Consider the following 24,634-nt stretch of genomic DNA (forward strand, 5'->3'; position numbering starts at 1 on the left):
GCACAGGTGGTGACAAAGATGTATCGACCCAGCAGTGACAAAGATGTGCTGGGCAAAGGCAGTGACGAAGAAGTGCCAGGCACAGGTGGTGACAAAGATGTATCGACCCAGCAGTGACAAAGATGTGCCGGGCAAAGGCGGTGGCGAAGATGTCTCCCGCACAGGCGGTGACGAAGATATGCCGGGCACAGGCGGTGACGAAGATGTGCCAGGCACGGGCGGTGACAAAGATGTACTGGGCACAGGCGGTGATGAAGATGTATCGGTCCAGCGGTGACGAAGATGTGCCGGGCACAGGCAGTGACAAAGATGTGCTGGGCACAGGCGGTGACAAAGATGTGCTGGGCACAGGCAGTGACGAAGATGTTTCGGGCACAGGCGGTGACGAAGATGTATCATCCCAGCGGTGAAAGATGGCACCTGAGGATTGGCACCTTCAAAGTTCGCTGGATCTGTTGAGGCAGTGGCAGTTCTGAGTCACGTCAGAACTCGTACGTAGGTAGACTTCTCTTTTAACTATATCTTTTCATTTTCTTTTACTCTTAAACTATCAAAATGGCACTGGATTTGATGACAAATGAAAGTTTTTCACTGTATTTTATTGTATTTCACTGTAAAATGCATGTGATAATAAATCATTCATTCATTCTTACGTTTACTGCATGATACTCCTTATATGAGAAAATTTCAGAACTTCTGGTGCAAAACTTTTCCCATGTCTTCATACCAAACTGGGAGGAAAGCATGTGCCCAAGCCCAGCAGCATAAGAGAAGAGCAGAGGCACACTTCCTTGCTGGAAGCTGTGGAGCACTTTCAGTCATGAGAAAGCTCATGCTTGAAATGTCAGTCTATTTTCTTCAAGGGTTAATTTCACAACAAACACGTACATTACTGTTGTCTGTTGCTACAAAAGAGTTGCTTTCTTAGAGCGAGAGGGACATCAGAAGGCATGCTTTTCAATCCCACTCTAGAAAAGAAATAGGTAGACTCCTGAATTCTTGGGCTGATAATCTGGCTGCAGTCATAAATGTCATCTGCTAAGCAGAAGAAATTGTCCATATTTTTAGACACTCGCTGATAATACCCTGCATGAACAAGCAGTATGCATCAACTAATTGGCTTCTCATTCCCTGATAGTACATTATTAATTCTTGTGGGTGTGAACTTGTAACAATTCCACTAAATGCTGAGACTTAACCAGGACACCACAACAAAGGACTTACAGATGCACTCTGGCTGAGTACCACTCCAGGTAAGATTGACCAGACATGTGCGTGTGGTTGATCCAAGGAGCAGATAACCTTTCTGGCACTTGAATCCCATTGTACTTCCAACCTGTATCAGAATGAACAAATTTATGTTAATAAACGTGATGACACATGGATGTTTAAAAATTCCATCTAATTTAGAAATGTACGTATTTCATGACATGACTAACATTTTGCATCCTTATTATTTCAATCTCCAGGACCAGTGAGAAAGACTTGTTCCAGTGACAGCCTTCTAATACCAAGGCTCTATTGCATCCAAAACCAACGGAATACTTTCAGTTCTTTAATCCTAAATTTTTGTTTGCAATTAAACTGTTCTTAAAGGGCATCATCACTGTCGGGAAGTTACTAGCGCTTTTTCCATGCCTGTTACACTTACTTTTGGCATAATCATGATAAAACTAGTGCCAAGATCAACTCCCAAGAAAGTACAAGCATGTTTCCTCATAAAGATCACAGGCACAAAAAAGTTTTTCCATCTCTGGTGAGCATCTTGTGACAATCCCTGATGTGATCGAAATGTGCTGCTTTCATGCAGCTCTAATTGCCATCTACTTGGAGTACAATATACAGTGAAATCACTTCCACCTGGTTTTTACAAAATGTGAACATATGTGTGGAGCAAACATAAAATTCATTTTCGTTTAATGACCTGAGTGGCAGATACGTCTTCATGTCACAGGATGTTGCAAATATGACATTTGAGTTAGGAATGGTGCACCAGCTCACTTGCATTGATGTTGCATTATTCATGGGAAACAATGTCCAAAATTACCCGGAAGTGGTGGGTATCAAACAGGAGATTATAAAATGGGGCAGCACGGTGGCTCAGTGGTTAGCACTGTTGCCTCACAGCGCCAGGGACCAGGGTTTGGTTCCACCTTCAGGCGACAGTCTGTGTGGAGTTTGCACCTTTTCCCTGTATCTATGTGGGCTTACTCTGGGTGTTCTGGTTTCCTCCCACAGTCCAAAAATGTGCAGGTTACATAGATTGGCCATGCTAAATTGCCCATAGTGTCCAGGGATGTGCAGGCTGGGTGGATTAGCCATGGGAAATGCAGCGTTACAGAGAAAGAGTCGGGTGTGGGTCTGGGTGGGATGTTCAGAGGGTCGGTGTGGACTCAATGGGCCGAATGGCCTGCTTCCACAGTCTAGGGATTCTAAGATTCCATGAAAATATGTATGTAATTTTAATACGGGGTAGGGGTGAAAGATAATTGAAAGTACATCACAGATCCTGGATAGATACTCAGGATAAAGTTAAAAACAGAGAGAGAGGGATGGTTTCTTGTGGCACAGTTGCAGAGTTCCTATCTCTGAGGCAGAAGACCTGGGTTCAACTCCGACCTGCCTCAGATGTGTGTCTTAACATATCTGAACAGGTGAATTAAAATAACAAAAAGCAGAGAGGGAGATAATGGGAAAAAATTATTTAGAGAGAAGTTTTCTGAGGGCATGACCACGATGACAGAATAATTTGCCACCCTGGTGAAGACGAAGAATTGGGGAACAGTGTTCTAACTGGGAGGACAGCAGGGTTGGCAAAGAAGTATGATTGTAGATGATTACTCAAATAGCACGCAGCGAGGTCATGAACTGGCTTGAAGTGCAAGTCAGCACAGAGACTCAGCGGAACCTAGCCAGTAGTTTTATATCCCTTTGTGGTGCGAGAGCATCACTAGCAAGGCCAGAATAGTTACCAATTCCTAATTTCTTGAGAAGGTGATGGTGATCTACATGTCTGTCCCTATACAGTACATCACAATACATCTACAATGCTGTTAGGAAGGAAGTTCCAGGTTTCTGACCCAGCCACAGTAAAAGGAACAGCAATATATTTCCAAGCCAGGATGATGTGTGGCTTGGAAGGGAGCCTGCAGGTGGGTGATGTGCCCATGCATCTGCTACTCTTGCCCTTGCAGATGGCAGAGGTCAGAGATTTGGAAGATGTTGTCGAAGGAGTCTTGGTGTGTATTGCAGCAATGCATCTTGTGTATAGCACTCACTGCTGCCACTGTGAGCTGATGGTGGAGGAAGTGAATGTTGAAGCTTGTAAGTGGGGTCCTAATGAAGTGGGCTGCTTTACTTGGGATACCTTTTGCTCCTGAGCACTGTTGGAGCTGCAAATATCCAATGGAGAACAGGGATAAGTAGATTAGTTCAACAATCATGGCAACTGATGAAGTTGAAGCTTGACAGATGTAGGTGAATATAAAGCATGCAGTTGATGAAGGTTGGAAGAAACTTGGAAGGAGTGAGAGAGAGGATTTTCAATTTCAGTCTTAGACTTCGGGGAGGCACTGGACACTTTGAAAAGGTTTTATAAAGCTGTCAGAGTAGATTTTTTTCAGAGACAGAGTGAGTGAGGGGTGGGAAAATTTAAGGGATAAGGAATGAGGAACTAATTAGAAATTATTCATCGATATTTCATGTGATGAGAATCTATCTGCCAAACAGGCAGGGAGAAGGTGCAAACTCCACACTGATAGCAGTCACTCGAGCAAACGCTGGTGCCTGATGTTGTGAGGCAACAGTGCTAACCAATGAGCCACCGTGATGCCCTATTTTATAATCTCCTGATTGATACCCACCACTTCCTGGTAACTTTGGGCATTGTTTCTCATGAATTATGCAACATCTGTTGAGGTGTTTTGTGTCATTTCTGATTCTTTTTTGCAAGGGTTTGTGTATAGGGTCCAATTCCACATATTTATTGATTACATTATGGGTGAAGAACCAGGTCTCTAGGAATTCCTGTGCATGTCTATGTTTGTCTTGAGCTAGGATGGTCATGTTGTCCCAGGTAAATTGTTGGGATTTGTTGTCTCTTTGTACTGAAATGAGGGAAAGTTTGTCATGTCTTTGGTATGTACTGCTGCTTAGTTATTTAACAAATGTGTACAATATTAAATGGAACAGTATCCAAATTATTGTGTGCCATTGAGATCTGGGCTAGACCTCTTTCAACAAAGTAAGGGCTTGTGACTCGAGCTCAAAATTGTCTTCTGAAGTGAAACCGTATTAAACCACTACGAAGAATGCAGCTTCACTACACGCACTGCAGTAGCTAAAGCAGGTGATCTACTATCATGATCTCAAGGACAATGAGAAAAGGAAATTAAATATTGCCTTTGTGGATCAGGCATAAAGAAGGAGTAAGTAAAGTCTCAGCATAGTACTAGACAGTGAATTAAAAACTGAATATTCTAGCAATCCATAGCAGTCTTACCTGCATCTAAAGGACAAAATAATTGGTGCTTTAGCTGTGAAATATTCACAATGATCAAACCCCGTTTTATTAAATACCTCACAGACTACCTTAAGAAATCGGGGGGAGGTGGGGGGGAGGAAAACTGTTCCTCATGTGCTTCTCCAAGTGATGTTATGCAGATTACTTCAATTCTGTGTTGAAAGAAAGGACCGTGCAGTGCTGACCTTGTGTGAAGTGCACAGCATTCTTCAATGATATCAAAGAGAAAGCTGTAACAACTCTCGGGTGCTGTTTGCCATGGGGAGGTGTTGGGTCGATACTGTGGCTTTAAGAGGCACGCTTTCTCCTGTTTTCTTTTAGACAGAGATTGGGGGACAAGTGCTGAGCAGTTTATGAGAAGATAAACAATTTGTGAAGCCTTGTGTTTTTTTTCAGAAAAGTTGGAACAATAGAAGCAGCCTGAATAGGTGTGGTCAAGCTCCCACCCATAGAATCAGGGATTTTAATTTTAGCTTTTAGCAGTTGTTGTTGTGGTCTTGAAGAAGTGGAAACTATTTTTTGCTCTCTCAATCACAGCCAAAAGCTGGAGGTTCTCTTCTTAGGATTGCATGTGAGACAAAATCTGTTTTCTGAATTTGCCTTTTTGCCAAGGGTGTGTTTATGGGATGTTACTATATTGGAACAGTTAATTAGTAATAGCTATCATTTCTATTATTTTGTTACATTTTCTAATAGAGTTAGATTATTCCAAGTTCTTCTTTCTTTTGTTGTATTTTAACAACAGTGTTTGAATAAATTGTCTTTTGCTTAAGGTTAAGAAGTTTAACCAATCAAATTGCATCTGGAACACAGCACCTGACATTTACCTTTATAAAAAAGACAAAGTTAGGATCTAGGCTACCTTCTTAACATATTTTGAGGGGGTCTGGTCTGGTCTGTAATAGTATGTATATTTGCTCAACACCATTGAAGCAGTGCTATGCCAACAACATCTTCCGCTCACTCCCTCAATCACCAATGGACTGCTTCTTTGAAAGCACCTCAAACACCTGTGATCTCTTCCACCTTGATAAACAGGGCAGTGTAAGTGTGGGAACACAGCCACTCGCAAGTCAATTGCCATCCTGTCTTGGAGATATGTTGGCATGCCTTGACTGTCATGAGGTCAAAATCCTGACCCAAAACACTTTATGCATGCCTAAACTATTCAGATTACAGCGGTTGAAGGAGGTGGCTCAACATCACCTTCTCAAAGGCAATCGAGGATTGACACGATTTCTCATATTACAATAATGTACAGGGAAAAAAAGTCCTCGGTATGTTTAAGATGTTACAGATGAAATAAAAACACATGTTGCTGTTCTGCACAATCATAGCCAAGTACTACCTTTAACTCATCATCACAAACTCAAACAATACAACGCCAACAGTACAGGCCAGCCAATGTACAGAATCCCAAATTAAGTCTATCGGCGAATGCAAATTTTGCAGAGTAACACTTTCTATCAATTATTTTTACAGGTTGGTTTGGTTCCACTCCAGACTCTATGAAATTCTCTTTCTGCATAGCATGGCCATAATTCTCCACCTTTGTACTCCATCAATAAACTGGGAAGTGCGAGTGAGGTCAGCCACTTAAGCTTGCATAGGTAAATACTGCATGCCATTCCTTTGGTGTAACTGTAACAGAGTACCACACACCTGGTAACCTTCAGAATTGTTCTGTATTCCAAAGATGGGCACACCTGGGTCAACGCAAGTGGTATGTGTTGAATCTTAAGAGAAAGAGACATATGATTAATATACCATTTAAAATTTGAATGAAGAAGCATTATAAAAACACTTTTTCATTATTATGCTAGAAGCTGAAAAATTTGGATTTTGCAAGGAAACTGGAGTATTTTGTAACTGAAAATTCTTAACAGACCAGTGGGGTAAGGCACCATTGTAGTACAATGTTGTGTTATGGAATAGCAGTCACTGGTATATACCTCATGTAATTATCGTTGGTATATTGAGGGTGGTGGGGTGAATGGAGCAGGGCAAGAGTGAATCACTTGAAGAATCAAACAACACAGTTTCCTTGTACCATTCCTGCCTATTGAATCAGAGAGTATTGAGAGAAGGTTTGAGGTGGAATGAGGGAGTCGGTGAGCAAAGTGGGAAAGAAGACAATTTGAACGAGGTTGCTTCAAGATCTTCTCATAGTCACTCAACATTAGAAAGCATAAGGTCCTGTTTCCTACACACCTTCTTGGCAATGAGGGACTTACAGATGAGAGGCACTAAAAAGGCAAATGACTTGGATTCATACAATGCCTCACTCAACATCCAGTGCTTAAATATTGCAGAATGTTTTTGGTGAGCACATTAGACAATCTGTTTCTGCTGATCCCACAGTCCAACAACACAGTCTAAGCAACATTTGGTCTCCCAAGTTGAGTCTCTGACTGAAATGAACATGGACCTATCATTTACCCATACAGGTAGGCTGTGTTCCACTCCAGGTGCCATCAGACTGGCAAAACCTCCTGGATGACCCCACGAGTACCAATGATGGGTTGCAGGTGAAGAAAACAGCAGATTTGTATGTAAACCCTCGGTCTTCTCGTCTTCCTTGTGCTGGGATTCCTGGGTCTCCACAAAACACAGCTGCAGCAGCGAAGTGACAGATGAAGTTAAAAATCAATATTCAAAAAACACAATCATACCCACATCAATCTTTAAATTTATACATAGCAATATTATCAGCCCATAGTTGGGAAAGAAATACATTGCTCCGTCTGCCTTAAGCATTGATCTTGCTGGGCTTGCACCTTGAGCTTAAGAAAGGGAGCGGACTATCAAGGAGTAGGTGACGTGTATTTAAGAGGATTCTAATCCTAATGCGGAACATTCACTGGAGTACACACTTGCAGTTTGAACTGATTGTTTTGTAAGGAACTAGTAATCTGTGACCAGATGCTTCAGTGCCTCACATCAAGACCATGACAGGTATCCTTAATAACATAAGCGTTGCACTGTGGCATTATAAATTTGCAAGCTGGAAGCAGACACTACAGGTCGTCCATCCTGAAAACCCTCAGCTTCCCATCAGAGCAACCAAGTGGTTCTTAAATGTTTACACACTATTGCTTTACTGCATAAATCAGGGGTCCTTTCTATCAGCTGATCACTGTGTGTGTGAAACTCCTGTATCAGTACAAAGTTTTATTCTGCCAGTTTGAGATGCTCGCATTTGAATAAACATTTTATCTTAACATCAACTAAGTTTTCTGATTTACCTTTTACTGTTCTATTTACATCAGTGAGATCCCCTTGGGTCATTTTTTTATACATTACTCCATGTACTTTAGCTCTGGTAAGTTACATTACTTCCATACATGTGTCTTAGTTCCCAATGGCCACCTAAGTATTCATGAGCTGAGATCCAGACATCTTCAGAGTGTGAGCCCAGGATAATACATAAAGGACTTTCTGTACATTTCTTTGGCTATCATGTGCTGCCTTGGAGATGAATTCTGTCTTTCAGAATTTGATTGAAAGCACAGTACGCATCAACAATCAAATAAATGAAAATACAGGTCAACAGGTGCAACAATAATGTGAGATACGTCTATGCTCACAGTAATTTATACCAATCAAATCCTGGCAATGAAACAATAAACGCAACAATTGAGCTATGCTAAGAACACAGTTATTCTTTTCCTCTATCTTGCAACTGTGGAGGCTAACTGTAACGGGTCATGCCTTTCAAAGTTGCAAATTCAGTGCTTGAATTGGCTAGCTCAACCTGTATAAATAGGTGTCATTCTATTTATTGGAGCTTGTTAGATTCAATGATTGTCAGCTCAGGTCAGTCAGAATATATTACTCATCACACAGCATGTTTAGATTTGAAATATGTCCCTCCCTTGAGCAAATTTACTCAGGAACAATTACACATAAAAGAAAATTACAACAATTTTTTGGATAAATTGAACTACATTCCGTTAATTATGGTTTTGACTGTAGTTGTGAGTTTTTAAATTATGGGGTATATGGGCTATACCGTCAAAGCAAACAAAAATGCTTTAATTTTGTCATACTCCTAACTCAGTCATCTTCTCCCAAGGCTCAATAACCTACGTTTCTTACCCAGGAAATTGTTTTTTCTGCTTATCAGAATCTTACCATGAAGGCCCTTTGCATTACCCTTTCAAATGTATTATTGACTTAAAGCATTCTGTAAATCCCATTTCATGGCTCCATTCATGAACCACTCATTTATTGATCCCAATCCCATTCCAATGTTTGGAATGAGTTCCATGTGATGTTAATTCGAGGTCCATATCTGGGGATGGTGGTTGAATGGGGAAACTGCCTGTTGAAAAATGAGGCTGTTGATTCAGCAAAATAAAAAAAGATAGTTATTACTGGCTATCTTCAGGTTCACTTTGAAAGACATTTGTGGTTTTGTGTCTCTTGTTTCTGAAGTTCTCCATGCAGGTCACATGACCACGGGGAGCCAGATTCACGTCAAGGAATTTTGCTCCTGAACTTAACTAACATGAAGTGAAGTCAATAAGCAATGCTTAACCAACAAAACTAAATTGCTGTTGGCAACCTTTAACCTTTAGACCAGTCAACACTGGACATCTAGGGCTAAAGTTCTGCTCAGTATTTTTCAAAGTATGCTTCGCGCAGTCAGCTATCATTCCCACGTAAACAGGCTGACAGACAATGTCCTTGATCCAAAAGTAGTTCTCTTTCACTCACTGACATTGTCACTTGCTTCAGGAATCCACAATAAGATTGAGACCACGCCTGGAGTATGGAACACAACTTTGGTCCCCTTACTTGAGAAGGGTTGTAGTTGAATTGGAAGCAGTTCAGAGGAGGTTTAATAGATTGATTCCAGAGATGAGGTGTTTGTCTTATGAAAAGAGGTTCAGCAGTTGAGGCCTATACTTTCTGGAGTTGAGAAGAATGAGAGGAGATCGAATTGAGGTACATAAGACACTAAAGAGGATTGATAAAATATATGTACCATATTGTGGGGCAACGAGAGGTCATAGTTTTAGAGTAAAGGGTTTAAAAGATTTAAAACAGAGATGAGGAGAAATTACTTCTCTCAAACGGTTGTGAATCGGTGGAATTCACAACCCCAGAATGTCGTGGATACTGGGATGTTGAGTAAATTTAAGGAGATAGACAAATTTTTAGTTGTTAATTGGTTGAAGGATTGTAGAGGATGCGCAGGAAAGTGCAGATGAGGCTGAGACAAAGCTAATTTTACCTGGTGGTCTTTCATGATCTCTGGGCATCTCAAAGCAGGTTAAAGCCAATTTCATACTTTTGAAATAGGGTAACTGTTGTAACATAGGGAATAAGGCAATAAGTTTCGCACAGGCAACTCCCTATAAACTATAGAAATGACACTGTAGTTTTGGTAGTAACATTATCGAAGCAAAACCTATCCTTTTGAACTTCCTCTTCCAATCTAGCTAGCTTTCATCCTTGGCTAGTACAAGGAGGGTAAATGTCATTTAAATATTAACCCTTTGGTTTGAATTACAGAAAATTACAGATTTTCGGTACTAGTGCAATGAAAAATACTGAATTGACAGTCAGGTATGCAAAGCCCAAAGACCAAATTCATGAAAATTCATGATCTTTCAGTGCATTTCCCTTGAAACCTGGCAGGAGGACTGAAAATGAAACATAGATTAGACATCCTGCCCTATCTCAGGATGCGGCCTCCATCAATCCCAGACAAGATTTGGCCAGAGTCATACAGCACGGAAACAGATCCCTCAGTCCAACCAGTTCGTGCTGAACATAATCTCAAATTAAATTACTCCCACCTGCCTGCTCCTGGCCTTTATCCCTCCAAACTTTTCTCATTCAGAAATCCATTCAGATGTCTTTTAAACGTAATTGTTTCCCATCCACCACTTCATCAGAAACTTTATTCCACATGCAAACCACCCTCTGTGTTAATGGTCAGCAGGAGGGGAGGGCAGGAATGAAAAGTTCAGGTCAGCAGACTGGGAAATCACTCACTATATTTGCTCCGCAGCTCACAGCAAAGAGACTGTAAGGAATCAGTCAGGTAGAAGTTGAAGGGGTTGAGTTTGGGATATAAGCACTTCCGACTTGAATCTCTGTGATAGATGGTGTCAGGTAACAAGTGGAAACTTCATTGTGTTGTGTGTTTTAAGATCATTCTAACTTTCTTCTATATATGGATAGATTTTTTAAATTAATCTTACTTCTGTATAATAAACTTCTGTTCTGTTGTTAAATAAAATCTGCAGCCTCATAAATATATTTCAGTGACTAACCACTACATTAATTATTAACAAACAAACATATCTACCAAGTCCACTTTCATTTTGGAATCTGACATGTGCAGTTGCACCATCTGCTGAGACCATATATACCAAAGCTAGGATTATGGGTGAGCAATGGGGGCAAGTAGAAAATATTTGCAGTTTCTACCCAAATCTTAATGGTTCTGGTTCATTGCTCAATTTTGCATCAACTAGAATGAATGTGAAGTCTGGTTCAGAAAAGTCATATAGAAATTGAAACATTGTAATGCTATAGTAAGGATTGATATCCTGAGGCTGTAATTAATGTATATTATTCACTTGGCATAAAGTAAACTTCTTTGCAGTTAACCCATACGGTATGTACTGTATTCTGAGTCAAATGTTCAACAATCGTAACACATATAAACTAGGTTGATATTCTAAAGCAATGCTGAGACTCCACTATGTTGTTGGATATGTTGCCCTTTGAATGACACTTTAAACCAAGGCTGTGTGTCCTCAACTAAATATTCCACAGCATTATTCACAAAAATAGTGGGGTGATCTCCTGGCCAATAATCCATCTGTCAATAGCACAAAAGCAAATTTTCTGGTCTTTTGACTAGTTATTGTTCGACAGTGATTGTACTTCAAAAACACTTCATTCATTGTAAACTGCTCTGGGACATTCTGACATTGTGAAAGGTACTCTATAAAAGCAAGTTCCTTATTTTCAAACTTGACTTTGTTTTTAAAAAAGTGAGTTAAACAGATTTGATTCTTTTTTCAAAAATAAAAGTTCCATTGGACTCGAAATGTTAAGTTTATTTCTATCTCCACACGTGTTGCCAGACCTGCTGACTTTCTTCAGCACTCACTCTTTTTATTTCAGATCAATAGCAGCCACAGTACTTTGCTTTACTTTTCCATGTGAGACTGAAGATGGTGTCAGGTGATGGAAACTCTAGCAGCCAGATCTGCTAGGAACCCGTATATTGGTTTCCATAAAAGTGTACTACAATTAATTGCAATTACAACATCTGTAACATTTTCTTTATCAAGTTCTGCCATATATTTATATATTAAAATTAAATACAATGTCTGATATTGCTGGTCAGTGCAGCTCTGTCTGTGTGATATACTTACGAAAGCACTGTGGGATCTCCCCAATCCAGGTCCCATTTCCCTCACAGGTAAGCACAGCAGGTAATGACAGCTGGTATCCCTCAGCACAGGTGTAGCTGATGCTGGCCCCCCAGCTGAAGTCTGTTCCCACTACAATTCCATTGAGGATTCTCGGAGGAGGTTGGCATGTGATTGCTGCAGAAGAGCAGTGCTCATGAGAAACTCCAAATGGTTCAGTTAGGTAACTTTTGCACTCAATGTCATTCAGCTATTAGCAACACAATATCATTTCAAGTGACAGTTATTGTGAGGGAACACTGTCCTTTGGATAAGACTTTAGCCCACCACTCAAGGTGAAGCTCATGCCCTTAAAACATAATTTAAAGGAGAATCAGACCAGGGCTTCAGAATCAGACCTATTACGGGATATGAGAAAAGGCAGAGAAACCTTTTTCTCTCGATCGCTCGGGTTTATAAGTTAGCATGAGCCAACAACCTTTTTCAACATGAGATCTCCTTCCATTCAATGACTCCAATTATGACCTCTAAATCCCGGAACCATCTCAACCACTCATCACTAAATCCTCTTTAATGTATCAATTTCCTTTCGAACGTAATTTTGTTGAAATTGTGCATAATCAAGTGTTATTTAAGAACATTAGCTAACTTGACTTATAGCCATCTGCCTTTGTGAGCCATCATTAGTACTGTTCAGAATAGCTCCATATTAACAGAATGTTTACCACAAAGGTCACCAGTTACATCCAAACCATTTTACTTTTTGAATTCTGCAAATAAAGATATACAAAATAGATACTCTCACTATTTGTTTACTTCATCCAGATCGTGTTTAACATTCTCAATCACTCTCAATCACTCTCTCATTATATTACTAGCCAGTCAGCATTTCATTGGATTCATTGGCAATTTTTAAAATCTTCCTGTTATATTTATCATTTCATTGTAAATAGAATGGGGAACCATGAACAAATCTCAGCAGAAGCTCATCAGCAAACACAAAGTGGAAAACTCTCTGGATTCCTTTCCACAAATAATCAGAGAATAAGGAAAATTTACTTATGGAATTGCCAAGGTAGTCACTAAATAGGAGCACCTGGACAGTTTGTTTCCAGTGAAACCGCTTCGTAAACACTGCAAATGGGCAGAGGCTCTGTAAGGAGCACAACAGATGCTGATCATAAAACTGCCAAAGGCAAAATTATTTGATGCAGCATTCCCTGATGAAATGAACACACAAAAATGCAAATTTCATCTGCACAGGCTCTGCAATGATTAAAAAATACAAAATAGTTCATTGTAATTTAGAAAGTCAAAAAAACAATTTTGGAAGTCATTAATTACTCCATTTTTCAGTTCGTGGTGATATTCTTCAACAATGACACAGTGCTTTTAATGCAGTAAAATGTTCCTGGGTACTCTTGATAGCATTATCAAATAAAATTTGACATCATGCCACACAAAGAGATGTTAGAATAGATAGCCAAACACTGGGTCAACAAGGTTTTAAGAAACATTTTGAAAAGAGGCAACAGAGGTCGCAAAGCTTAGGGAGGAAATTCCAAAAGCTAAGGCCGTGAAGCTAAAGGTACCACAAGGCAGGACTGGAAAAACAGAACTAAAATGCCTATGAGAGAAAGCCCACAAATTCCAGGAGTGGGGAACCAGGCAATCATTAATGAAGTTACTTAAAGTGATAAGAATTGGGCAATTTAGTTTGTTTTCTGAAAACTTGGAAAATAAAACGGGAGTTATAGTGAAGCTCCGAAGCACAGGATAACTTCCATCACAGGTACAAAAGGGTGAGAAAACGTCCACTACAATAATAAATTATAGAAAAAAAAACCTTCAGTACTGCAGTGAGGCATGAGCTAACTGCTTTTATTTCAGAATGAAAATCTTTAAAGAAGATAAAATATCTAATCACATTAGGAATCTATACCTTCAGAAATACTAAAGTCAGGAAGATTTAATTTTAAAGATAGAACACATATAGAAGACAAAACTGGACCTCCTGAAAAAGACAATCCTTGAGATATACAGTAGTTTCTAAATTTTATAGTGATATAGAAGGTGAACAAGTAAGTACATTTCTGTACACAACTGGGAACATAGCAAATGATGTTTTTACTTGACAAGGGATAAAATAAACATCAAACAAATTTGAAAAGATACCATAAGCCTCTGACAATTATTTTGACCACAGAATTAAGAAAACTCTTTAAAGGGCAAAATTTAACAAGAGACAGTGTCACATCTAGTTGAATCTATAGGTTATGTCCTTGTTTTATTAAAAATAAAAATGTTGGACTGGGAAGTAAAAACGTGATCTTGTTAAAATACTGAAATAAAATCATGGGCCAATTGACATTCATGTCTCGCTTGTCCGTTGTCATAAATGATTGACTTACATCTGCAAGCTGGCCTGGTTCCATTCCAGGTTCTGTCCTTGGTGCAGATGAGAGTAGAATATCTCAAGGGATCCATTGTGTAGCCTGGCGTGCACTGGAAAACCACTGTCTTGTTATAGGTGAAGTCAGAACCCAGTCTGATTCCATTAGCTGGTATTCCAGGGTCGCCACAATTTATCACTGTAAGAAACAAGACAGCTAAGTACCATGAAAACAATACACTTTCATTTTACCCATATCCAGCGTGAGATATAGTACACTATAACAGCTTGTTTTGTGTCACAATCTGCCAGAATATTTCTTAGCTAGTACAAAGTTAAATCCATGCACCGGTCATGCTGTCCTAGAAAGACACACTGTTAGGTGTTTTTGTGCCCTCTGTGGTCGGCTCATGCTCTGTCACTGGAAGCAGAGTGGAGCATGCTAACACATACTCTCAGCTCAGATTTGTTGAAAAACCAGAGAAAGCTCAAGGAGTATGGGAAATATTTTTTTCAAATTTATTTCCATATTCCATGATCTAAAAGAATATAAATTAAATGTTAATTCTGGAATTATGAGCCACTGGAACTAAATTAGAAGGCAGAACCTCAAAGCTAACAACCTCTAGGCTAGTATCTAAGCCACTAGTAAATCAGCATAGGATAAATCGGATAATAGAGCTGAATACATGGCTCAACGATTGGTTTGGAAGAAATGGGATTTGATAAATGGGTCACTGGCACTTGTTCTGGGCAAAATAAAAGTTGTGTCATTGGAATGGATTTCATCTGAACCATGCTGGGACCTATGATCATGTTAATTGTATTACTTGGGTATAAATAAGGCTTTGAACTAAATACAAGGGAAAGGATTATGTGAGAGGGGATGTGCTAAATCAAGGGGAAACAATTAAGTAATGAAGTAATGCAGGACATTAATTTGGGTAATGATAACTGGAGTGCGGCCGGCAGGAACAGTGGGTACAAATGTAAGAATGAACCACCAGACAAAGCAAGAGATTAGAAGAGGTCAAAACACAGACTTCAAAGTTATGTATCTTAATGCAGGCAGCATTTATAACAAAATGGATGAACTGTTAACAAAGATAGGAATACCATTATTAAAGTTCCTAACTTCAGTAACATAAAGACAACTTCATAAAATAACAACTCATGGCTTAAGAGGTAACATGTTTGTGTGGATAAACAAACAGTTAGCTAACAAGAAGGTGAGAATTAGGATAAACCTGTCTGTTTCAGGCTAACTAAATGTAAGGAGTAGAGTGCCACAGGAGTCAATGTTGGGACCTCAAATATTTACAATGCTTTGGTAATGGGGACTGGATGAATGGTATTTGCTGATGAAACCAAGACAGGTGAGAAAGTAAGCTGTTAGAGGAGGTAGAAAGTCTGCAAAAGGATAAAGATAAATTAAGTCAGTGGGCAAAAAAATGATGCAAGAAAAATATGAACTTGTCTACTTTGACAGGAAGAAGAGAAAAGTAAGATATTAACTTAAATAGAGAGAACTGCAGAATGCTGAGGTAGAAAGAGATCCTGGAGTCCTGGTACATGATTCTCACAAAAAGAAACTAGTTTTGCAGGTGAAACAAATGATTAGGAAGGCAATTAAAATAGTGGCCTTTATTGAAAGAGAAATATAAAATCAGAGTCTGGAAATTTTACTCCAGCTGTCTAGGATCGTTGTGAGACCACATTTGGAGTACAGTGTAAAAAATTGTTAATTATTAATCTTATTTAAAATGCAAGTATATTATTCCATTACGATAGGTTCACAAAATGTGCACTCAGCTCACTCCTATGAACAAACATTGAATGGTTAGGTCTTTATCCATTGGAATTTAATAAAATGACTGGTGATCTTGTTGAAAAATATAAGATTCTGAAGGGACCAGACAGGGTGGATCCTGAGAGGATGCTACCGGTACTAGGGAATACAATTTAGGAAAAGGAGTTCTCACATTTAAGAGGAAGATGAGGAGAATTTTCTTTTCTCAGAAAGTGATTCATCTGTGGAATTCTCTTCACAATAAAACTGTGGAGGCAAGGTCATTGACCTTATTCAAGACCAAGCTAGATACATTGTTTTTAAGCAAGAAAGACAAGTGTTTTGGGGGCAGACAGGAAAACGGAGTTGAGACCACAACTGGATGAGCCATGATGTTACTGAATGGCAGAACAGCCTTGATGGGTCAAATTAAGTAATCCTGCTCCCAAATTCTATGTTCCTTTTGGGAAAATTAATCACAGAAGATTTCATGGCTGACGCAAAGTAGATAAAGTTTGTTGGAATAAATTGGACTGAAAGTTGTGATGGGCATGATTGCAAAACTCAAGGAAAACTGTAGCAAAGGACAAAAGTCAGTTTACAAGTAAGAATTTACCATCCTGTGCACATAATTAGAAAAATCATTTTTGATCCAAAGTTTCATTTTCCTTCCTCCCCTGTGTCACTTTTATAGCATATTATTCGGGTAATCCAATTAATGCTGCATCATTTATGAATCTTACTAACTTCCATTCCTACACACGAGAAGAGTTTCTAGTTCAGATTGCCAAGATTTTGCCTGCCAGATGAAAGCTTGTGCAGGAACAAATGCAGCAAATGTCGTATATGCTTCCCAGGCTTTGTTCTCTCCTTTTAGTTGAAGGAAGAGTGTTTAAAATGTACCATGTTACATATGTAAAATGAGTTGGCTATACACCTTTGTAATTCAACAATATTAGTTTCAATTTTGATATGTGCCACACAAAGAGAAAATGGAAATACAAAACTGACCTGTGCATTGCGGAGGCACACTGGTCCAGGTTCCATTCACAGTACAGTGTCTAGTTAACAAGCCAGTCGAATAGTAGCCTTCTCTACATGCGTAGGTAATGGAACTTGAGAAGACCAATTTGTTGCTGTACACTATCCTAGCGTTACGTGGCGTTCCAGGATTTCCACAGGACACAGCTGTTAATCATGTAAGAAAATGACAAAAATGGATTCATACTTCAACGACACAATAAAAGGGACCTCCTCTCTAGAAACGGACCTGTGGATGTCACTTTTAATTTTAATTCTCTATTCTGAATCTCAAGCCAATTGCCAGACATGACTGGATTGGCCTCCTAGATTCTGAAGGGTCATCTAAAAGATATTTGGAAAGTACTGAAAAGGCTATAATTATGTTTTAAATAAAAGGGCACATTGACAGTAAACAATGGGTGGCAAGGTGGCACAGTTGTCAGCGCTGCTGTCTCACAATGCCAGGGACCCTGGTTTGATCTCAGCCTCCGGCAACTCTCTGTGTGGAGTTCATACATTCTCCCCGTATCTGTGTGCGTTTCCTCTGGGTGCTCTGGTTTCCTCCCACAGTCCAAAGATGTGCAGGTTAGGTGGATTGGCCATGCTAAATTGTCTCGTAATGTCTAGGGATGTGCAAACTAGGTGGATTAGCCATGGTAAACATCCCATACGGGTGTAGGCTGGGTTTGTGTGGGATGCTCTTCAAACAGTTGGTGTGAACGTGTACTGCCAAATGGTCTATTTCTGCACTGTAGGGATTCTATGATACTAATTTTCTGGTTGACCGTGTATTTTTGTCCAGTGTCATTTACAATTATTCCAAGTCTCAGCCTGTCTTGACCAATTATTTTCTCATAAGGAAAAGAGATTTGTCTGCTGATTTATTTCAGTCACAGGAAGGGATTAGATGAAGTCTTTCCTATTCTCATGCTCAGAGTCTCTCACTTGAGATCAGATTGCTTTGGTTAGGTTGAAGTTATGGAATGTTCATTAATCTTGTCCCAAAACATTGACAAAGCAATTTTGTCAACATTAACTAAGAGCAGTGCCCAGTCCTCTATTAGTATTTTTCTGTAAACACATGAGAATGCACCAAATGCTGCAACAATAAAATACATCCAAGTTACAATGCCAACACTGACAAATTTAATCTTTCATCAGGTACCCTTTCTCTTTCAGTTAGAGTATCTGGGGTCAGAAGCTTCATCTTGGTTGTTATTGTTGTTCTACATTTGGAACCTTCCCTCCCTCACGTGTTTGTCACATTTAAACGGTGCTGCCAACAGGATGAGTGATTTATTTGTGGTATACTCAAACCTTTCTCTACGCTCTTGGAATGCCACATTCCTGAATCTCTCTCTGTCTATCTGTGTCTTTCCCTTACACACACGCAAGTACACATGAAGCCTATAAACAGCAAACAGCCACTGTTTGACAGATTTTAATGAATTATTTTGCTCACATTTCTGAAGCACCCTTGTGAACGAAGATGAAATCTCTTTTGATAAATGGAAGTGACACATTTACCTATTGCATCTTCTAATTACTTCTATAATCTCCAGCCCCAGGCTTCTTTGAAAAACAATAGTGAATGAATTAACTCACTGCCTGCTTCCTTGGAAAAAAGAGATTAAGTTGTTTACTCTTCTTGATTGAGTCCCTCCCTCTGCTACACATGCACCAAATGCTACATAACAAAAATATTGCATAATTATAACTGCTCAATATTACAGCAGGCAATTTTCCTTACTGTAACTGTCTCTGCCTCCCAGCTTTTTTGCTGGCCCAACTATATGAGCAGTGCAGATATCAGAAAGTGCAAAGAACAAATCTGCCCTCTCTGAGGATCATTGGTCTCTGATGATTATAATATTTGGGTAAATCACCTGATTTGCTCCATGCATTTCACCTATGCATATTCAAAGACGGGCTTACTTAAGCAACATTATTTTGCTGACAGGAGGAAGAGACGAGAAACTTTCATTTGTAAATTGGCCAATAAAGATTCTAAGAGACCCAATATTTTTCTGTTTTTGGATTATAAATTGATGTTCATATCAGACAACCTTAATTGAAAAATAAGAACGTTTTCCAACTTGAAGAAAAAAACAAGTGTTGCATATTGTTGAGCTGTGTATTACATGTTTGGAATCAGAAAGGGGTGGGAGAAAAGTCAAGACTGAGCAACATCAAGAATCTTTTGACTTAAGGACCTTCCGCCTGGCAACAAATCTCTGATTGGTTGAGCTGCTGAGCGTTAAGAAGCTCTGAATGCCAAAATCAGTCGAGAGGGAAAATATCCAGCCAGTAGATACCATCATCTCTCACCTGGCATGTGACCAAGAAGACAGAAAATTCCAGACAGTTTAAAAGAAATAATTCATACTAAGTAGCTAAACAACCATCAAATCAAAGGATGACTGTCACTAACAGTTTTGGGATCATGTCCAACATAATTCATTGGGTAGCTCACAATCACCCAAAGACATTTAACAGTTAGAGAGGAGTCAGTATTAGCTGGGAGCTGATGAGGCTTTGCCTCCAGGAGAATATTTGGCATGGCAATGCCTACCCTTTGTAACATAGGAAACTAGGCATGGTTATTGTGGCATTGAAGAATCCAACACATGTTCATGGCAGCTAATTATACACAAACAACAGAATACAATTGAGTATATGCTTCCCTTAGAGTGTAATACTTCAAATAATATGGAATATGAGAAAGCTATACCCTCAGGTCATATGCTATGATAAAGTGATGGTATCAGGAGCATATTCTTTTAGGTATACAAGTATATATTTATGAGACATAACACAACAGGAATTCGAGAGGACTGAAATCCTGGGTGGGAGTTCAGGAGCTCCAGGTCCTGATTGAGAGTTTGGGAACAATGAGTGAAATTTCCTTTGCTCTGGTCCAAGAGAAAGCCGTCTCCAGCAGCATTGTGACAGCTTCACACACCTGTTAGCCTTGCAGCTTGTCTGGCTGAAATTGCCAGAACAGTGCTAATTAGTGCAGAATAAATGGCCAGTTTTGGAATGTCAACTTATGCACACTAGAAACTTGAATGCTATGCCAAACTGATTTCATGTAGGACTTTATAACCAACAGAGAAGTAAGCGTGGCTCAGTCCAACTGTTGCTAAAATTGACCAGAAAAATGATTTAATTAACACCATCAATCCTGAAACAGCAATTTATGTTTTCTTTCAAATTTAGCTGAATGGGAAGCAAACTGCTGGTGGCAGCAACAACACAAAACAAGCCTCTGAGGCACAAGGCTACTTGTTTAATTCAGGCTGGCCACATAGAATGCTGCAGCCTTGCGCATACATTGAAGAAATCAAAGTTATAGAGTTTGATGTTTTATTCGCCCCTGCTGTGTTCCCTTGCACATGTTGCCAAATAGTCATTGGAAGAACATCTTTGGTGCTGGTGGACCAGACCATTTGCTCATGTGATTAAATTGAGAGGAAAATAAAGGTTGTTGTCATCAGTTATGATGTCACATTACCTCCTGTGCCAGGGTTCAATGTGAAATGGATTCCATGCCAGCTTTCACAAATACTTAATATCTTACTCCACAGCCACCCACTGAAGTAAATGGGTTTTCATGGATCAGTTGATGCTCTAATCTTTCTACGTGTGGCAAACAGCTTTTGACAGATTTCCCCAACTCTTATTCCACATAAGTCTTCACAAATTTCTCAAAGGTACCCACGTATCTCCAGATTCCTGCTGCCAAAAAAGATTTCAAATATTCATCTTCCCAGCACATTGCTATTGAGTTTACACGATAGATACTGGTAGATTGTTCAGTTAAACAGAGCCCCTGAGGTTGAACAGCAAGCTGCATATGGTTTAAGGGATGTACTTACAACTGCAATGGAGCAGATAGTCAATATTTTGTAGAGATCTTTCAAAATAAAGCTACATTTATTATTGATTTCTTCTTACAGATGAGCTCATTGGCTTCCAGTTTTCTGAAGGACAACAAACATTTGGCATTGCAAGGTGCTGATGTTCAATATTCTGGTTTGATGGGGAGGTGCAGGCAGCTTTATGGCAATAATGCCCCTTTACCATAAAAAGTAATTTTTTGTATGTCAAAGTTATTTTTAGAAGAAAATTTTGGAACAATACCACAGATGCATAAGTGAAAAGAGAAAATTGATATCCCATAATAGGAACATAGCTCAGCATGTATTAAGCTCATAGCTGTACAACATGCACGTTTGGAGTGTAACAGCGCTACCATCCCAAGGACAACTGCAATGGACAATGAATACTGGCTTGTCAAAACACATGAATGGATTAATAAATGCTACTGTTCTGTATATAGGTTAACCAGACATGAAACAAGGAGACAATTGGAATGACTGCACCCTAAAAGCTTAAACATAGTTCCATTGGGTGCAATGTGGCAAATAAATTTCTGTGTTGTATTGCTTAGGCTGTTTAGCATAAAGACTCGGAGCACTTTAATACAAGGGTTACATGGGATCTCATTGGACATACAGCATATTATTTTTATGCTCACGTCATCAAGTTGACACATTTTATTCCATGCAAGTTGAAAAGAAATGCTATCAAGGTGATTTCTGGCCTATTTGCTTTAAGCTATAGAGGATCCTCACACATTGGAGAGAATTGCAGGAAGATTATTAGGTTCCAGAGGCAGATATCTCATGAGAAAAGCAATCAGTTGAGTGTTCAGTAGAAGACAGTGGGGGTCAGAATGTTTATGAATACTTCATTAGAAAATCTTTCCATGTTAAGTTGGGATATATTCTATTTGTATCTGTCTGGGCCAGAGCAAGACATATGAAAACCTTAGAGAATACAACGGTTTCACCTAAATGTGATAGGATTGCTGCAAAAGGTTGCATACATGAATGAAAAATCAACTCTTTGCGCGTATACTGTCATGAGTTCAGGGTATTCCAGAATGGATCAAAGCTTTCAGACTGAAAGGTAGGCACAGATGAAATCTTGCAAAGTATTTCAGCGACAACAAAAAAATCAACAGTAGAGGTTGATAAAATAACATTTCAAAATGACATGGGCTGTATGCAGTGATGGCCAGAAGAATCAAGGCTGGAGAGCAAACCAAGCCACAAAAGGAGTTCTGGATGACTCTTGCAGAGATTCAGACAGAAGTAAATTTTCAGATGCTGATAAGATCAACGCAAGAGAATGAGAGAATCATAAAAGATAGAAAATAAATTTTGCTAAGTGATCGGTAACCAGGCTTAAATAAGCAGCTTGAACAAAATAGTTCAAATACTAGAAAACAAACTTAACTCACTGCAAGATTAATTCTGTTCTGTCATTGGAATCTGTGGCAGATGGTTTGACTTGACATCTTCAAATTGAAACATATTGACTCATGGAGGACAATGTCACCCTTTAAGTGAAATATTCATTCTTGGGATTAGTGTCATTGGCAAGGAGAGCACTTATTGTTATTCTCTAGTTTTCCATGAAAATGGTATTGGCTTGCCTTTTCCTTTTGCTACAGTCCATGTGGTGAAAGCACAGGTGTCAACATCGTCCAATGGGTGTGTTTGTGTGACTGAAATTTTCCCACTGTGTAATACATAAACTGGCTGGTTTTTTTTAAATGGACAACAGGATGCATTGTGGCAATAAAAAGAAATTAAAGATTTTCAATAACTGGATTAATGCTTTTAAAAATGATAATGAAAATTTTTGAGGGAAAGTGACTGAATTGTTAGACAAAGCTTTGTAAAACCTGCAGTCGCAGGGAACAGTGCAACAATTGTGGGATACAACTTTGGTCTGTTACTTGGATCTCTAATTCAAGGTGAAATGGGAACAGAGCCCACAGATAATTCAGCCAAAGAGATGTGTCCATCTGCCAGTGTAACCAAGTGAGCTTATGCTGCAAATATAATCAGTTGCTGCTACTGACTCTGGCAATGAGGCAGACGGGTCTTGAAGCAAGCCCCAGAGGACTGTCAACACCAGGCTTCCTGAGCACTATAGGTGATGTGACATGAGCTGCAAATGCTCCTCTCAACTTCATTAACTTCTAGAATGCCCAGTAACCTGGAATGTGGTCCTGATATCTTGTGTAATTCCCAAACAGATAATTAAGAACATTTTAGATCAAGTCTGCAATGTATGAACCTGAGAGTCAGAATGGTTGCTTCTGTGAGGAATAAACAGAATAGTTAAGACATTCTAACCAGCATCTTCAGAAACTAAAATGAATGCACATAGCTAATGGTTATTGCATATTAGCCACTATAAGTGTTGATGCTTTCAGTCAAAAACTGAAAAAACTGCGGATGCAGGAAATCGAAACAAAAACAGAAATTGCTGAAAAATCTCAGCAGGTTTGGCAACATCTATGGAGAGAAATCAGAGTTAATGTTTCGGGGCGAGTGACCCTTCTTCAGAGCTGGAGTATCAAGTCAGGATGATATGTGGCTTGGCAGGGAATTTGTAGGTGCTGCTGTTCCTTTACATCAGCTGTACCTCTCCTTCGAGGTGGTCGAAGTCATGGGTTTGGAAGGGACACCCAGTGGTGCCTTGATGAGTTGCAACAGCACATATTGCAGATGGCAAATAGTGCTGTCATTGTGTTCTGTTGGGTTTAGGAGTAAATGCTGAAGGTAGCAAATGGGGTGTTGAACAAAATAAAGATTTATTTTAGGCGTTTATATGTTCAGTTCTATTTTAACCAATATTTTATTTTTTCATCAGCATTGAATAAATATTAGAACAGTTTATGAATAGATTTTTAATTTCAAACATTTGGATGGTGGATGAATATGCTACAAATAATTGAACAGTTTCAAGGTCATTGTCTATTTCAGCAACACTTTTGATAAATAACTTTTAACTTACACACCGTTACTGCATCCATGTTATATTTTTGTTTGTCACTAATGTTGGTCTCTTTCAGTATGGCTGAAAGCACGGTGCCAAATTATGGGCAGTTTGACACTAGGGAATTAATATTGCCAGATGGGAACTTAAGGTCATTCAAGTAGTTGGGATTCAGACTGGGTCTCAGTGATGAAAAGACTGCTCTTCTTATTCTTCAGTAATGAAAACTGAAAACGATGCAGCAGCAACAAGTCAGATAGCATTTCCGGAGAATGAAGCGGGGTTAATAGGCTGAGTTCTCACAGTCCTTGGGAGGTAGATTTGGAGATGAGACCTGGAGAAAAGTGGGAATCACACAGCCTCCAGACAGGCGGGTCCACTGACATTTTCTTTATATCCCATGACATGGAACCACAGGGATCAGATATCTACAGCTGTGGCTGCAGACCATCCTGTGGAGAGGAATCCCCTTCACCCTGACAACCTGGCAGCTGTGAACACACTTACTCTTACCAACTTCATAATTCTTCTGGGGACTGCTTTACCTTTAGGCAATCTCACGTCCCCTTCAATGGATTAGCCTGTCCACCTCTCCCAGTGGGGCTGCAGGCTGGTCATTCTTATGGACCCTCTACTGTGCCTGTCGATCC

General features: G+C 39.4%; 1 protein-coding gene across 1 annotated transcript in view; it reads right to left on the reverse strand.

Annotated features, from left to right (window-relative positions):
- The window catches only part of csmd2 (CUB and Sushi multiple domains 2), a 613,472-nt gene that overhangs the window by 40,226 nt on the left and 548,612 nt on the right, over positions 1-24,634 (reverse strand). Inside the window, exons 51-56 of the mRNA XM_048612954.1 lie at positions 17,115-17,291; positions 14,334-14,513; positions 11,926-12,099; positions 6,962-7,135; positions 6,185-6,258; positions 1,225-1,336 (exon numbers count right to left, since the gene is read on the reverse strand). Of these exons, the coding sequence (XP_048468911.1) occupies positions 1,225-1,336; positions 6,185-6,258; positions 6,962-7,135; positions 11,926-12,099; positions 14,334-14,513; positions 17,115-17,291 (891 nt within the window). The remainder of the gene's footprint in view (positions 1-1,224; positions 1,337-6,184; positions 6,259-6,961; positions 7,136-11,925; positions 12,100-14,333; positions 14,514-17,114; positions 17,292-24,634) is intronic.

Source organism: Rhincodon typus, chromosome 27 (genome assembly GCF_021869965.1).
Source record: "Rhincodon typus isolate 14 chromosome 27, sRhiTyp1.1, whole genome shotgun sequence".
Classification (NCBI taxonomy): domain Eukaryota; kingdom Metazoa; phylum Chordata; class Chondrichthyes; order Orectolobiformes; family Rhincodontidae; genus Rhincodon; species Rhincodon typus.